The 13,960-nt window shown below is 36.1% G+C and overlaps 1 protein-coding gene across 2 annotated transcripts in view; it reads left to right on the forward strand.

Annotated features, from left to right (window-relative positions):
* The first annotated feature begins 2,864 nt into the window (after positions 1-2,864).
* The window catches only part of ap2b1 (adaptor related protein complex 2 subunit beta 1), a 45,860-nt gene continuing 34,764 nt past the window's right edge, over positions 2,865-13,960 (forward strand). The window contains exons 1-11 of one of the 2 annotated variants that reach the window (XM_077206586.1): positions 2,865-3,026; positions 3,499-3,553; positions 5,352-5,457; positions 5,552-5,687; positions 5,772-6,017; positions 6,929-7,119; positions 10,746-10,967; positions 11,167-11,287; positions 12,329-12,424; positions 12,666-12,781; positions 13,139-13,304. In XM_077206586.1, coding sequence (XP_077062701.1) covers positions 3,517-3,553; positions 5,352-5,457; positions 5,552-5,687; positions 5,772-6,017; positions 6,929-7,119; positions 10,746-10,967; positions 11,167-11,287; positions 12,329-12,424; positions 12,666-12,781; positions 13,139-13,304 — 1,437 coding nt within the window. In that variant the 5' untranslated portion in view covers positions 2,865-3,026; positions 3,499-3,516. The remainder of the gene's footprint in view (positions 3,027-3,498; positions 3,554-5,351; positions 5,458-5,551; positions 5,688-5,771; positions 6,018-6,928; positions 7,120-10,745; positions 10,968-11,166; positions 11,288-12,328; positions 12,425-12,665; positions 12,782-13,138; positions 13,305-13,960) is intronic. The other variant, XM_077206588.1, reaches the window with a different exon arrangement.

Consider the following 13,960-nt stretch of genomic DNA (forward strand, 5'->3'; position numbering starts at 1 on the left):
ATGTAGGGCTGCCCTCGACTAAAGATTTTTCTAGTTGCACTGCATCACAGTAAATGTTTCTCTGCAAGCGCTCTGTGTTTGAGACGCTTATAATTTGCATTTGGGAATGCAACGTGCACCAACCATCCGTATTAAGAATCGTTTATAAATCTGTTGTCAACAAAGAGAAACTTTTGAAAGCAAGACATCCGTAAATCCTAGTATTGTAATTTTACTGTTGTTCTGTAAAGTAAAAAAATAAAATTATTATAATTATTGTTTATCAGAAGCAATCCAAATATTATTGTAACATTATTATTATTATGAATGCATTATAAAAAAAAATTATCTACAGTACAATAGGTGTATATCATTGGAATAGTAAGATATGTCTTTATTAATTTAATGAAAATATTAATAATAATAATTACAGGGGATGGGGTTAGTTATTCTGATTTCCCCTCTTTTTTTGTCATTAGCTGATCACATCCCATGCTCACTTAAGTGACTGCATTTTTTAAAACTTATTAGTTGTTTTGTTTTTACAGAAAGTTATTTTTTATATATTGTGAATCGTATTGTTTCAATCATTCATTTTAAAGCTGTAATCGCAATATTTTTGCTTACGATTATCATACTGTCAAAGTCTCATACCAGAACATGCCTACACCTAATCTGTATTTAGTTCATTATCACTGTGCATCTAAGTTCCTCCTTGCATTCAGTACTTGGCCCATTATTGTTCGTGTGTTTGTGCTTGCACGCTGTCTCGCATCATTGTGGATTATCTGAGTTTATTTTGTGTTAGTAATAACATTTCTATTTGAATCTTCTTCATCATCTTTGGACTAAAACGTGAAATTTATGCTATCTGTGTTGGTTTGTTTTTACATTAGGGTGAGCATGTCTTTTTTAAAGCAGAATACATGCAGTGTTGTACACTTTAACCGGTTGGTGGAAAAGTATTCTAAAAAATATATTTAAAAAAAAAATCTAAATAATTTGTCATAAGGAATTATGGTATTATTATGGCCCACATATTGAAAAATACAATTTGCAATTCCTTTTGAAAATATACTGGGAAAAAACGTTCATACATTGGTCAATCAGATGTGTTTAATCTGTTAATAATTGCAATTAAAATATTAAAGGAAATAATTTACATTAATTACTTTTTTCCCTTCATTATCCTGCAGCTCTAGCTTCCAGGTTGTATTGCTGCTAACATTATTTTTATTCATCTTTATTGCAGGTGCAGTCAGGCAGAATCCCCTTACTGGAAAAGCCTCAAATAAAGATTGAATTGAATTTAACATCATTAAATGGTTGCACCTGCTGGAGACCGAGAGGAGGGGAGGAGGGAGCGATTGAAGAAACGCGAGGCCCAACAACACATTGAAGACCCTCATTAGAGACTTCCCTGCACATCAACACACTTCTCAACTCTTTACCTTTCACGTTTTCTTTAACTTTCTCAATTTCTCTTTAAAGTTCTCTTTAACAAGTTACTGTGATTTATTTGTATTACTCTCATTAGACTTCTTAAAAAAATGTTTTGATCTGAATTCTACTTAAATTAAGTACAACTGAGTAGCTGTAATTATATTTATTCTTAAGTGTTTTCAACTGAATACTACTGTAATTATTAAGTACAACGGTTTAGCTGTAATTGCACTTGTCAAAAGTGAATTGTTTTGAGTACATTTGTTGTTGAGTGTTTCATTTACCTTTGAGTTAATAAGACTTTTACATACTGTCAGCTGCATGTGGGTCACATAGGGGCCGTTAGATTTTAGCAGAACTCAACCATACTAAAATTGCATACAAGGCTCAAATATGGGCCATATGAAATCGGATTATCTGGCTCATGCTTGGTGGAGTTATGGCGCTGCTTTGGTTCAGTTCTGGCAAAGGAGATGTGGGCCATATCTGGGCCGGCAAACGCAATCTAATCTGGGCCACAGCTCAGCTGTTTATCTGGACCAAATCTGTGCCATAGGATATTTGCTGACTAATGCACAATGAAGGCAATTAACGCTTCATTTACTGGAAGGCTGTTAACTCAGACCTGTATGAATTTCTTTCTTCTGCTGAAAAGAGAAATATTTTGAAATAATTTTTACTAACCAGTCAGTTGATGGTTGAAAAAAAAAATACTATGGAAGTCAATGGGGTCCATCAACTGCTTTGGTACCTTACCAGACAAAAAAAGTACTGTACTGTGAAATATTTCACACATCTGAATAATCAATTGAAGCCTAGTATGACCTGAGATGTTCTTTTAAAATTATATACTGAATTATTCAGTGGCTTGGATTGTTCATTCTCACAGCCTTCATGCCATTCCTTATTACACAAAAAAAAAAAACTGTACAGAGCAATTAGAAACAATGAAACGTGACGAAATGCTATTGTGAACATTTTCTTATTAATGAACAAGATTCACCCACCCACAAGCATATCTGCATACTTTACAATACATACTTTAAAATCATACTTATGATGCTCTCTTATAAACGTGATCAAATTACTAAATTAAAAAATAATGTAATAAAAAAGGACTTGAAAAGTATTTTCAAAGGCTTGAAATTAAATATTTGAAAAGGATTTGGGGTCATGTAGGCCTAAATTAGATCATATTTTGGAATCCAGCTGATTGGTTTCCACGCAATGAGAGACAGATGTTATATTATCTCCTGCAGAATGTGAACTGAAGTACTATTAAGATCAACGGGCATAATAAACTATTAACTGCTAGTATCAACCACATACTGTAAAAAAGGTATCTCAATCATAGACATATATATGTCTATGATCTCAACCATGATCTCAAATCTCAACGGAGATGGTTGGTGTAACGCCTGTGTGGCTCCGATCTCACACATGCTTCTTGTTTGTTAGTTCCGCTCCTCATCTTGTTTTTCCGGGTGCGCTCCATTCTTCCAGCGTCCGACCAAGCTGAGGCAGAAACCGCATCTTCCATCTCCCCGCCGGGAAGAGCTCCACAAATAACCAAATATTAATCCCTTCGATTCTTACATCCCTTTGTGCGTATATATTTTTTGTATTTTCATCAATTGTTTGCATTATAATTTAGACTGGACAGATGCCTGTATTTGAGTCGATAAATTCCTGCTTCCAAGATTTTCACTAGCTTAGCATAGGTGGATCATTTTGGGTCACGCCCAATTAATAAACTTAACAATCTTTAGAGTTGTGAGGTGCAGCTGCAAATATTATGTCGGACATATATGGTTTATTATGTAACGTGTTGTTACTGTGGTTATGTTACTGTGTTGTTGTCTGTTCATGTAACGTTAGCAATGCTCCACATAACTGTTCCTGATGATTTCCTGTGAAAAATGGGAATTGCAGACATGTTTCAAATTTGTATCTGTTTTCTAATTTAATGACCGTTAATGAAAATGGCCAGTTGGCAATCAAATATATTTTGAGATTATATTATTGTTGACTTTATGCATTGTTAAAAGGCTTATCTGTTTAATTGATTCCCTTCAGATCCGAGAAGCTGTCAGAATGACTGACTCCAAGTATTTTACCACCAACAAAAAAGGCAAGTAAATTTAAAATCTGCTTAAATATGTTAATTTCAGCTATGGGCTGGTCATATGATTTAAAAGGAAATTATTTTAAACCCCCAAACAATTTTTCTTACAGTTTGATAGATTTATAAATGTTTTTTAGATTTAAGATTGTTAAATCTTAAGTCTTTACTTAAACTATCACTGTAATAATTCCTGTGTACTTTTAAATTATGAAGCAAGAACATACATTATTAATGCCTGCTTTTGCTGTTCCAGCACACTAATAAATATTAGAAGGCCTGGATCAAATCAGTCCTCCACGTATTCTGTAGTTTATAGAAACAAATAAAGTTTAACCCAACAGTCCTTGGCTAAATTACACATTTTAGCTTCAAAAGGCGACAACTTTAGGGCACTATTTTTTTCTACCTACAATAATCATGGAACTTAATTATCAAATGTTAAAATATTTATTTTTTTAGTTTTTTTTTGGATTTTTGTTTCAAAAATCCATTTGGCTCAAAAATAGGAAGAGGCTCGTGCTCCCTCGGTTTGAATGAGTACGACGCCTCTGTGAATGTGCACTCGTATATCTGACCTACAGTACAAGAAGAGGACACGCGCACAGTTCGTTGATCTTTCCAGTTTGCACACAGGCACTCACGGGGCGAAAAGTACGCCATACCCCATGCAATTACCTTGCGTACAAGCAGCATTGATACAGATTTGAATGTGGATATACCATATGGTAACTATGTGAAATGTATGATACCGAATGTGATCTAGATTGTTTCTAGATCATATTTTATTTGAATGTATATTAAGTATTGAGTTTTCAGGTGATTTTAGGGGTATTAAGTAACAATGTAGAATAATTTAGATAAACAATCTAGTGATTCATTTAAATTTGTTAATTAATTTAAAAGGGAAAATGTTGCTATTTTAAGAAGATTAATCAAATGTTTTTGAGTTAATTTGGACTAAATATAGTGTAAAATAAATATTAATTTTCAACTAGTATGTAAAGTTAGAGTTCTCCTGAAATAAGTTTACATGCATATGCACAAGGTCGAAAAACACTTTAATTTTCTCATAATACACATTGCAGCATCACTTATTTTCTCACTGTGTCTGAAATGGTTAGATCAAGGATTCAGTGTCTCTGAAGCCCTTCTTCTTAAAAGCCTAGTCTGCTCTGATTGGTCAGATGGCCCAGTTTGTTGTGATTGCTCTACCTCCTACATCGTGTGTCAGAAATAAAACGGCCATTACCATATCTGAATTTCAGCTTCGGAGGCTTCCTCAGCACAGTGATACGAACAGTAGCGATGGATGGCATTGGTTTTATCATATCAATTCGTGCCCGAGCCCTCATCATGGAAAGTGGATTTGCTTTTCGTAGCACAGAAAGCGGCATCTTCTTGACATGCCGAAAAAACACGAACCAAACTCTTCCAGGCCTGAGTTACAGCTAGTGTTTGAGGAGTCAAAGTTGATGTTGTTTGCGGGCAGTCAATGAAGACCATAGACTGGCATCATGCAAATTTGTTACAAACCTATGTAGGTTCGAATTACTATCGACTCAGTTCAGAATCAGGTCTTTCTTTTAGGAGACAAGAACTTGTGCACTTTTTTTTACAAATTTTACAGACCTTTTAGATTCACAAACAGCTATATAACACTACGTGAAAGGTTATATATACGGGGGGAAAAAAGCATAATCTGGGAACTTTAATGCTTCTGTTGTGTTCTATAGAAGTTGTATCAGTATCAGCTTTTGAAAACCTCAGATAAGATGACCACTAATCATTTTTCTCTCTGTTTCAGGTGAAATCTTTGAGCTGAAGGCTGAGCTAAACAATGAGAAGAAGGAGAAGAGGAAAGAGGCAGTGAAAAAAGTCATTGCAGCCATGACAGTGGGCAAGGATGTCAGGTGCTTTGGCTCATTTATCACCATTGCACGATAAAGATGGACTCTCACTTTCCACATAATGAATTAAGCTAATATCTTTTCACTCCTCCTTTAGTTCCTTGTTTCCAGATGTGGTCAACTGCATGCAGACCGATAACCTGGAGCTGAAGAAACTGGTTTACCTGTACCTTATGAACTATGCCAAGAGCCAACCTGACATGGCCATCATGGCCGTTAACAGCTTTGTAAAGGTAAGACTTCTGGATCAATCTGATCAGATATCAGTGTTTATGAAATACCACCAGATTGTCTAAAGTCGTTCTTTCCCTTTTTAGGACTGCGAGGATCCAAACCCACTGATCCGAGCTCTGGCTGTGCGTACAATGGGCTGTATTCGTGTGGATAAGATCACTGAGTACTTGTGCGAGCCTCTGCGAAAGTGTCTGAAGGATGAAGACCCCTATGTGAGGAAGACCGCCGCAGTGTGTGTGGCCAAACTTCATGACATCAACGCCCAGATGGTGGAGGACCAGGGCTTCCTGGATTCTCTCAGGGACCTGATCGCTGACTCCAACCCCATGGTTAGACACTTTTGATCTAATTTCACTGAATGGATGTAGGGGTGTGCGATATTGACAAGAAATTATATCTCAATATTTTCTTGGTTTTAATCTATAATGATAATTAGACGATATTTTGCTTTGTGTGTTATTGATTATCAATGTATACAAAGAATGAACGAATCGTTTAAATGAATGATTCAACAACTCATGAATTTATTTCTGCTGAACACAAAAGTAATATTTTGAAGAATGTAACCAAACAGTTGATGTACCCCATTTAGTTCCATAGTATTTTTTTCATTGGGGTACATCAACTGTCTGGTTACCGACATTCTTCAAAATATATTCTTTTGTGTTCAGCAGAAGAGAGAAATTTATACAGGTTTGAAACAACTTGAGGGAGAGTAAATGATGACAGAATTTAAATTTTTAAGTGAACTATTCAAGGTTCAAGGTTCTTTTATTCCTTTAATATTAACTTCTTGTTTATTGTTCATGTTTATTATTTGTTGTATAAAATCAAAATACTATTTGTAATCATGCTGATATTTGGAGGGGGAAAAAACGGTACTCTCCGTGTGATATTGATTAACTCTATTATATAAATATGTAATACATACAGAGGTATTTTTGCCCCCTTATCTTGAATATTGGGTGCATTCTAAATGCATTATAGACTAAATCACGCAGTGAAAGCGTGCACTCTAAATGTGCAAGTGCACTTAATCTTACCTACTACACTACATCCCGTAGTGTATGCATGAACTCTTTTGGTGTGTTTTTGTAAAATGAGGAACATACTCGATAATGTCAGATTGCACATTGTTAAAACGACAATCACGATATTATCGTAGACAATATACATTGCACACCCCTAAATGGATACCTCCACATTCACAGTACTTTACTAATATGTGAATTTCTCGTAGGTTGTGGCAAATGCAGTGGCTGCTCTGTCTGAGATCAGCGAGTCTCACCCTAACAGCAACCTCCTGGACCTGAATCCCCAGAACATCAATAAGCTCCTGACGGCCCTCAATGAGTGCACTGAGTGGGGCCAGATCTTCATCCTGGACTGCCTCTCCAACTACAACCCCAAAGACGAGCGTGAGGCCCAGAGGTGAGGGAATAATGATCCTCATAGGTTTCTTTTTCTCTACAGGTGTATGAGACACTGGCGTAGCCACGGGTGTGCCAGGGTGTGCCGGTGCCACACACAGTGGCAGCTGGCACACCTAAAATAGATGCAAATTCTTTTTTAAAGTTTTAATAAAAACGTTTCCTAAACTTGGACTATTGTTGTTTGCTTAAAATATTTGTACATTTAAAATGTATTTTATTTTTTAAATTATTATCGTTAAAAAAAATATCTGCCGACATTCAGACTGCCAACCAATCCGCAAACAACCGCTGACTGGTAATATGGTTGTGCTGTTGAGGCTCACTCAGCCTCATGAGGAGAAATGGAAACAAATGAGCGCAGAGGACACAAAGAAATTCAATGAACATAGAGCGGTTAAAACATTTATGTGTAGTTTTTATATTTATAACATATGATATGATACAGTTAAGCAACATCAAACTGACCAAGAGTTCTGAATACCATCACGCTTGAAAATATGACACTTATTTCATATGACAGTTCAATAAACAAATGAAATGAATCAATTGAGTCAAAGAGTCAATGACCCATTAAACAACTACCTCATTCCTTAACGATTCAGCCGTTTGAACGAATCATTTGAATAACTCAATAACTCACTCATTAAGACGGTCACCTGCCGCCCCCTACTGGTGGTTTAGTTTCGTGTTTAAAAGTAGGCTATAATTCTTTCCAATATGTCATATTATCTTCAAAAAATATTTAAAACAATCGATTTCTGGATTTTTACTTGGACAAGAAAATGGCCGATTTACTTGTTCGAAGGACAAGCACATGTAAAGCCTTAATGTTGAGCCCTGAGTTATATTTTATATACTGTAGGCCTAGTATTATGTTCACATCAGCCCAGTCTATTCTGTAAAGTTAGTGATAAGCCGGGTCCGAGTTTTTTTGCACATTAATTTGACAATAATTGTGGCACACCCAATTTTTCTTATGCACACCCAGAGATGCTTTTCTGGCTACGTTAGTGGTATGAGATTTAGGAGAGGCAATTCAGTTTCAAAAACAAAATTAAGATTTGAAAAGTTTTGCTTGTTTGTAGGGCTGCAAAATTTGGCCAAAATGGTGTGGTTATATAGCCAATCAATTTGACTATAAGATAATAATTATAATAATAGTTGTTATTACTCAAATAAAAACAAAATAAAAAATTACTATTGTAATACTTCACTGTAAAAAAAAAAAGTATATTTAAAAAAAATATATTAATAATTAAGGGTGGGCGATATACCGTTAGACACGATTAACCGGGACAAATTTGTCAACCGGTAGAGATTTTAGACTCTCGTCTCTATCCCGGTTACGCACATGTGGCGTTGCTGTGCCGCGCGGTCATGAAAGCTTAATGTTTGCTTGTGTTTTTAAGTACTGAGACGTGTGACATGAAGCCGCTGCTCGTACAGTTTGTGAGAACTGAACTGAACTGAGTGCTTATTGCCGCCTATTTGGGCTTGAACGGTTAAATACAAATACCTATGTGTTAGTGACCATGTATTTGCAGGTAAACAGAGTCATTTATGTCTTTAGTGAATGCTGTGAACAGTTGAATAAATGATAAATCAATTAAAAGGAATTATTTTAGTTTAAAAAAATGAATTAAAAAGAATAATAAATAAGGAAAAATAATACAGTGCCCAATGCTTAGTTGGAGAATGCCCAGCTAAACAAATATGTTTAGACTTTATTTTCCAACAGTTTAAAAGTGAATGTGGCTACCAACATCTGACATCTTCTGAAATCTGATTTTTTTTTTTTAAAGGTCTGGAGCAGTTAATTACATTACAGCCAAGTCTTTTTGCATTTAAAAAAAAAAACTGTAGTTGATTAGAGGCTGTAAAAACCTGTGCTGTCTGCTCTGACAGGTTAAGTTCAGGCCTTTTCTACTTGGTAAATGTCAACAACTGATTGTTGTACTTTGATTGTGTGGTGGCAAACAATTTTCTATTACTGAATAAGAGACAAACATGTATCAATTGTCTTTAAAGATGATTTATTCACTTGAAAGGAAAGGTCAGCAGTCATACAAAGTGCCTGCAGAGTGTGACAATTTACCACCCAACCCCCAACCCCTCCTTAGGCTTTGTTAACCAAAACTAACACTTCGTTTGGACAAATGAAGATACTTCTTTGCTTATGCAACCCTTGAGTGGAGCCCCTCTGTCTGGGTCATTTATTTAGTCACGCATTATTTTTTGTCAAGTCACGTACTGAATACAAAGTCATTCAATAGTTCTTTTATCAATTTAGCAGAGAATCATGGGACTCCACATGCGATCCTCGTGCATTTTACTACCTTAATCTAATTACTATGAATATAAGAAAATGCAGACATATAGAACATTAAATTTCTTCCACAATTGTCAGTTGAAGAAGATTAATTTTATACCCCAGGAATATGATAACATTATTACTTATTTTAGTTTGAGAATAGAACAGCAATAAAATTAATAAGGACTGCTTTAGAGTGAGCTGCATGTTACTATTTATTTAATTTCCTCAATTTTAAGATGAAATGTGATGTTTTATTCATGGTAAATACCATTTATTTATGGTACTCATTTTCCTTTTCATTCTGTTATTAAGAGATAAACAGATTTGTTGGGGGATAAACCTCTGAGAGGAAATAGAGACTTGCCTGGAGAGACTTCATTCATAGAAATCATATGTCATTTAAATAGCAGCTTGCATAATAGTGCAATACAAGCCATACAAAGTTCTTATGAAATATGAATTGCTGCATAGATTTCACAAGATTTTCATAGGAAGATTAAACAGGAGAAATTCATATGAAGGTCTTTCCAGATTAGTTTTTTTAATGCAGGGTTTGATTTAGGGGGCGTTTACACGACACCATTGTCAACTAAAAATGGAAAACCTTTTATCTGTTCTGGCTGTTCATTTACACAACAATGGAGTTTTGGGGTCCTGAAAACACAAACTTTTGAAAACTGGTTTCAGAATGCACGTTTTTGAAAATGATACTGTTATCATCTCCATGTAAACTAAACAAAAAAGTGAATTTATGAAAACAGTGACATCATGCGCATGTGTATTCTCTTGTTCACTCTATAGGCGTGTAGTGTTTCTTTACAAAGTGACATCGCAAACTACTGGCCTAGAATGCAAAATACAGCGCATTTGCCGCATTTTAGTTGTTCTCGCGAATCCGTGTGAACGGGGATCGTTTTGACAGCATTGACGTCTGTACGTGAAAAACGCAAAAGAAAAACCTTTCCTTTTTTAGTAGTCAGTACGCCTGAAATAGCTTTGTGAAATGTGCAATTGTTCAATTACCAGTGACGAAATAAAATATTCTATTTGATTTCTGATCATATCAAATGAAAGTAACATTAAGACTAAATAAAGACGGACTCAGGACAGAACCTTGATGGACTCCCCAATTTATATTACGTTTTGCTGTGTGTTGCCCACTAAGAAAAACATACTAATGTTACAGGGAAGATTTAAATGGTTAATGACACATTTTATAATCAACCTATTCCAAATACAAAATTGAAAAACCAGGATTAAAACAGATGAAAACACTCTTAAGCATAACTCCCTCTTCCTGTCTCTTTTAGTATCTGTGAGCGTGTGACTCCACGTCTCTCTCATGCTAACTCGGCTGTGGTGCTGTCGGCGGTGAAGGTACTGATGAAGTTTCTGGAGCTCCTGCCCAAAGACTCTGATTACTACAACACTCTTCTGAAGAAGCTCTCTCCTCCCCTCGTCACGCTGTTGTCTGGGGAACCAGAGGTCCAATATGTGGCCCTCAGGAACATTAACCTTATTGTGCAGAAACGGTTAGACTGCTGTCCTTATTTTTCAGTCCTTTTTGTTTTCTGTGGAACTAGTTTAAGAGTTTTTAATGTGCTAAACACTCAGTCTCTGCTGTTGATGACTAAATGCAATCACTAGGTGGCAGTATTGTCCATTTGTCTGTTTGCTTGGCAATTCTGAATGTTTTGACTGAGAATAAAATGGTGATCTCTCTACCTGCAGGCCTGAGATCTTGAAGCAAGAGATCAAAGTGTTCTTTGTCAAGTACAATGACCCCATCTACGTCAAGCTGGAGAAACTGGACATTATGATACGCCTGGCCTCTCATGCCAACATTGCCCAGGTATTTCAAAAGACGTTTAACTCTTATCTTTTCAAGTCATTATGTTTTACTTACATTTCTAAGAAGAGGATGTTCAACAAGAAAACAGTGTAGCACATCAATATTATCCGTTATAGTCAGATACACAACTTGTAGTCAGTGCTTCTCATTAGTAGGCAGAGGCAGTCAGCTTATCCAGGGCTTTAAAAGTTCAAAAATAGAGATTATTCTGCAACTCTAATTAAAGCTGAATTAATTGCATCATTATTTTCACCGTCACATGATGTAGAGATCACACTCTCTTTCTTAGATCCACACAGTCCTAAATTTCCTGTGATGCTAGCAAAAAAAACCCAAAATGTTGCTAGAACATTGGTAGCATAGTATTCCCCTGAGATTTAGATTTGATTAACAGGAAAATGTATCAGCACTTTTCTTCAAATGAAAAATGTTCAGCTGAATGTTATTTAAAACTGTAACATTAATGAATGTGCAAATGGGCTGCTGTTTGATTTAGTCCTTTATGTATGAGTATAAAAGACCTAAATATGTACACTTTTTATTTTGCGCTTTAATTTCTTAATTGATTGTGCACAGTTTGTTTTGCAAAGATAACAAATTAACTTTCAATAGAGCAAAAAAAAAAAACTTTCAGTAGAGCTGGATCTTCGATTTGTTCCTCTAATTACATATCGCTTTTAAGTGTGCTTAGAAGGAACATGGTGTCTTACACTTTCTGTTTGGTGACTGTTTGTCACTGTGTTTAACTAAAACATTACACTGATTACACTGCATCTGACAACAAATTGCTTCGTTGCATTCCGTTATAATACATTACATCTTTGTTATATTTTTCATTTACTTGTATCACGTCATTTAGCTTTTTCCTCCGTAAATATATCTGTTTGTTAGACATTAATATTAGACTCTTCTCATATTTTTTCCCCTGAGCTTATAACCTTGTGAGTTACCGATTTCCCTTTCTTTCATTTGTGTAGGTCATTCAGCCTTTCACTGTCTGTTTCTATAGAAATCCACTTAAAATGATGTTGATTTCTGTAGGTACTGGCTGAACTGAAGGAGTATGCAACTGAGGTGGATGTAGACTTTGTTCGGAAAGCCGTTCGAGCCATTGGCCGTTGTGCCATCAAAGTGGAGGTAAGTCTTGCCTCATTATTCATCCCAAAGTACCTATATTTGTATGACTTTTTTCTTTAGTCCCTATAGAATTGTCTGATAAATCTCTGCTATTTCGATTACTTCTTGATTACTTAACCTCAAGCATAAGACACCTTTATTGATTTTTTCGTTGCATATTGTGTTCAAAGAGCTGTAGTGCCTTGATGAGTTTTCTCATTTATAGCTGTGACTGAGTTTTCTCTTGTATCTGTGTGTACAGCAATCAGCTGAGCGTTGTGTTAGCACCCTGCTGGACCTCATCCAGACCAAAGTCAATTATGTTGTGCAAGAGGCCATTGTGGTCATCAGGGACATCTTCCGCAAATACCCCAACAAGTCAGTCCATAACTCTCATCTGAACTATTTTTATTGATACTTTTCAGTACTGAATGAAATCACAGTTTTTCCTGTCCCCTCCACTACTTTGATTTTATTTTTTTCCATGAGCTTGTCACAATGCATTCTGGGATTCTCTTATCTGTAAAGAATACATGCCTTAGAATTAGACTAAAATTAGGTATCTCAGCTTTATTAAGATAACATAAGAAGCCCACGTGTGACCCTTAAAATGCTGTGTACACAACTCACTAGGTTTTGGAACCGAGTATATCTAAAAATAAATAGGTCTATGTAGAATGAAAGAGCATGTAATTAATCGCATGCTGCTGAATCACCTCTCTGTTATCTCCACAGATATGAAAGCATAATTGCCACTTTGTGTGAAAACCTGGACTCTCTGGATGAGCCCGACGCTCGAGCAGCCATGATCTGGATTGTGGGCGAATATGCAGAGCGTATCGATAATGCTGATGAGCTCCTGGAGAGTTTCCTTGAGGGCTTCCATGATGAAAGCACTCAGGTTTGACATTGTTATTGTTTTAGATTGGGTGTATTCCAGAAAGCTGGTTATGTGACATACCCAGGTTTACTCCGAGTAAGCGGATAACCTCAACCTGAGGTTCCAAAACCTGAGGTGACTTACAGGGTAAGTAGCCTTAACAACTTACTCTCTGAACTTTACCTGCTCCGGAGCTGGTTATATTCCAGGGTTAGTTTACTTCAGAGGTATTCAGCGCATACAGATTGATAAGGGTGCAGTGGGTGTGACGGATTGCACAATAGTATGTTATAAAAAAGATTTTTTATATATGTATACAGTATGTTCAGTATATTAGAACTGCACTATTAATCATTAAAAGATCACAATCATTGGTTCAAACAACCAATTTTGTCGCTGCAACAAAACACGTGCTGCTCATGCTCCGTTGATGCTTGCGATGTGAAACAAACTCCAGTTTGGCTGAATTTACTCCAGCCCTGCGGTTTTGGGACCTGCATACCTCGAGTTAGCAAGGTTTGGGTTAATCAACTGAGAGTTCAGGTTATATGTGACTAAGTTAACCTTGCTTTCTGGAATACCCCCCAACTCAATGTGTGCGTGTGCGTGTGTTTGTGTGTGTGTGTGTGTGTGTGTGTGTGTGTGTGTGTGTGTGTGTGTGTGTGTGTGTGTGTTAT

The sequence above is a fragment of the Siphateles boraxobius genome, unplaced genomic scaffold (genome assembly GCF_051911475.1).
Source record: "Siphateles boraxobius isolate OS27281-9 unplaced genomic scaffold, OSU_SipBor_1 56, whole genome shotgun sequence".
NCBI lineage: Eukaryota > Metazoa > Chordata > Actinopteri > Cypriniformes > Leuciscidae > Siphateles > Siphateles boraxobius.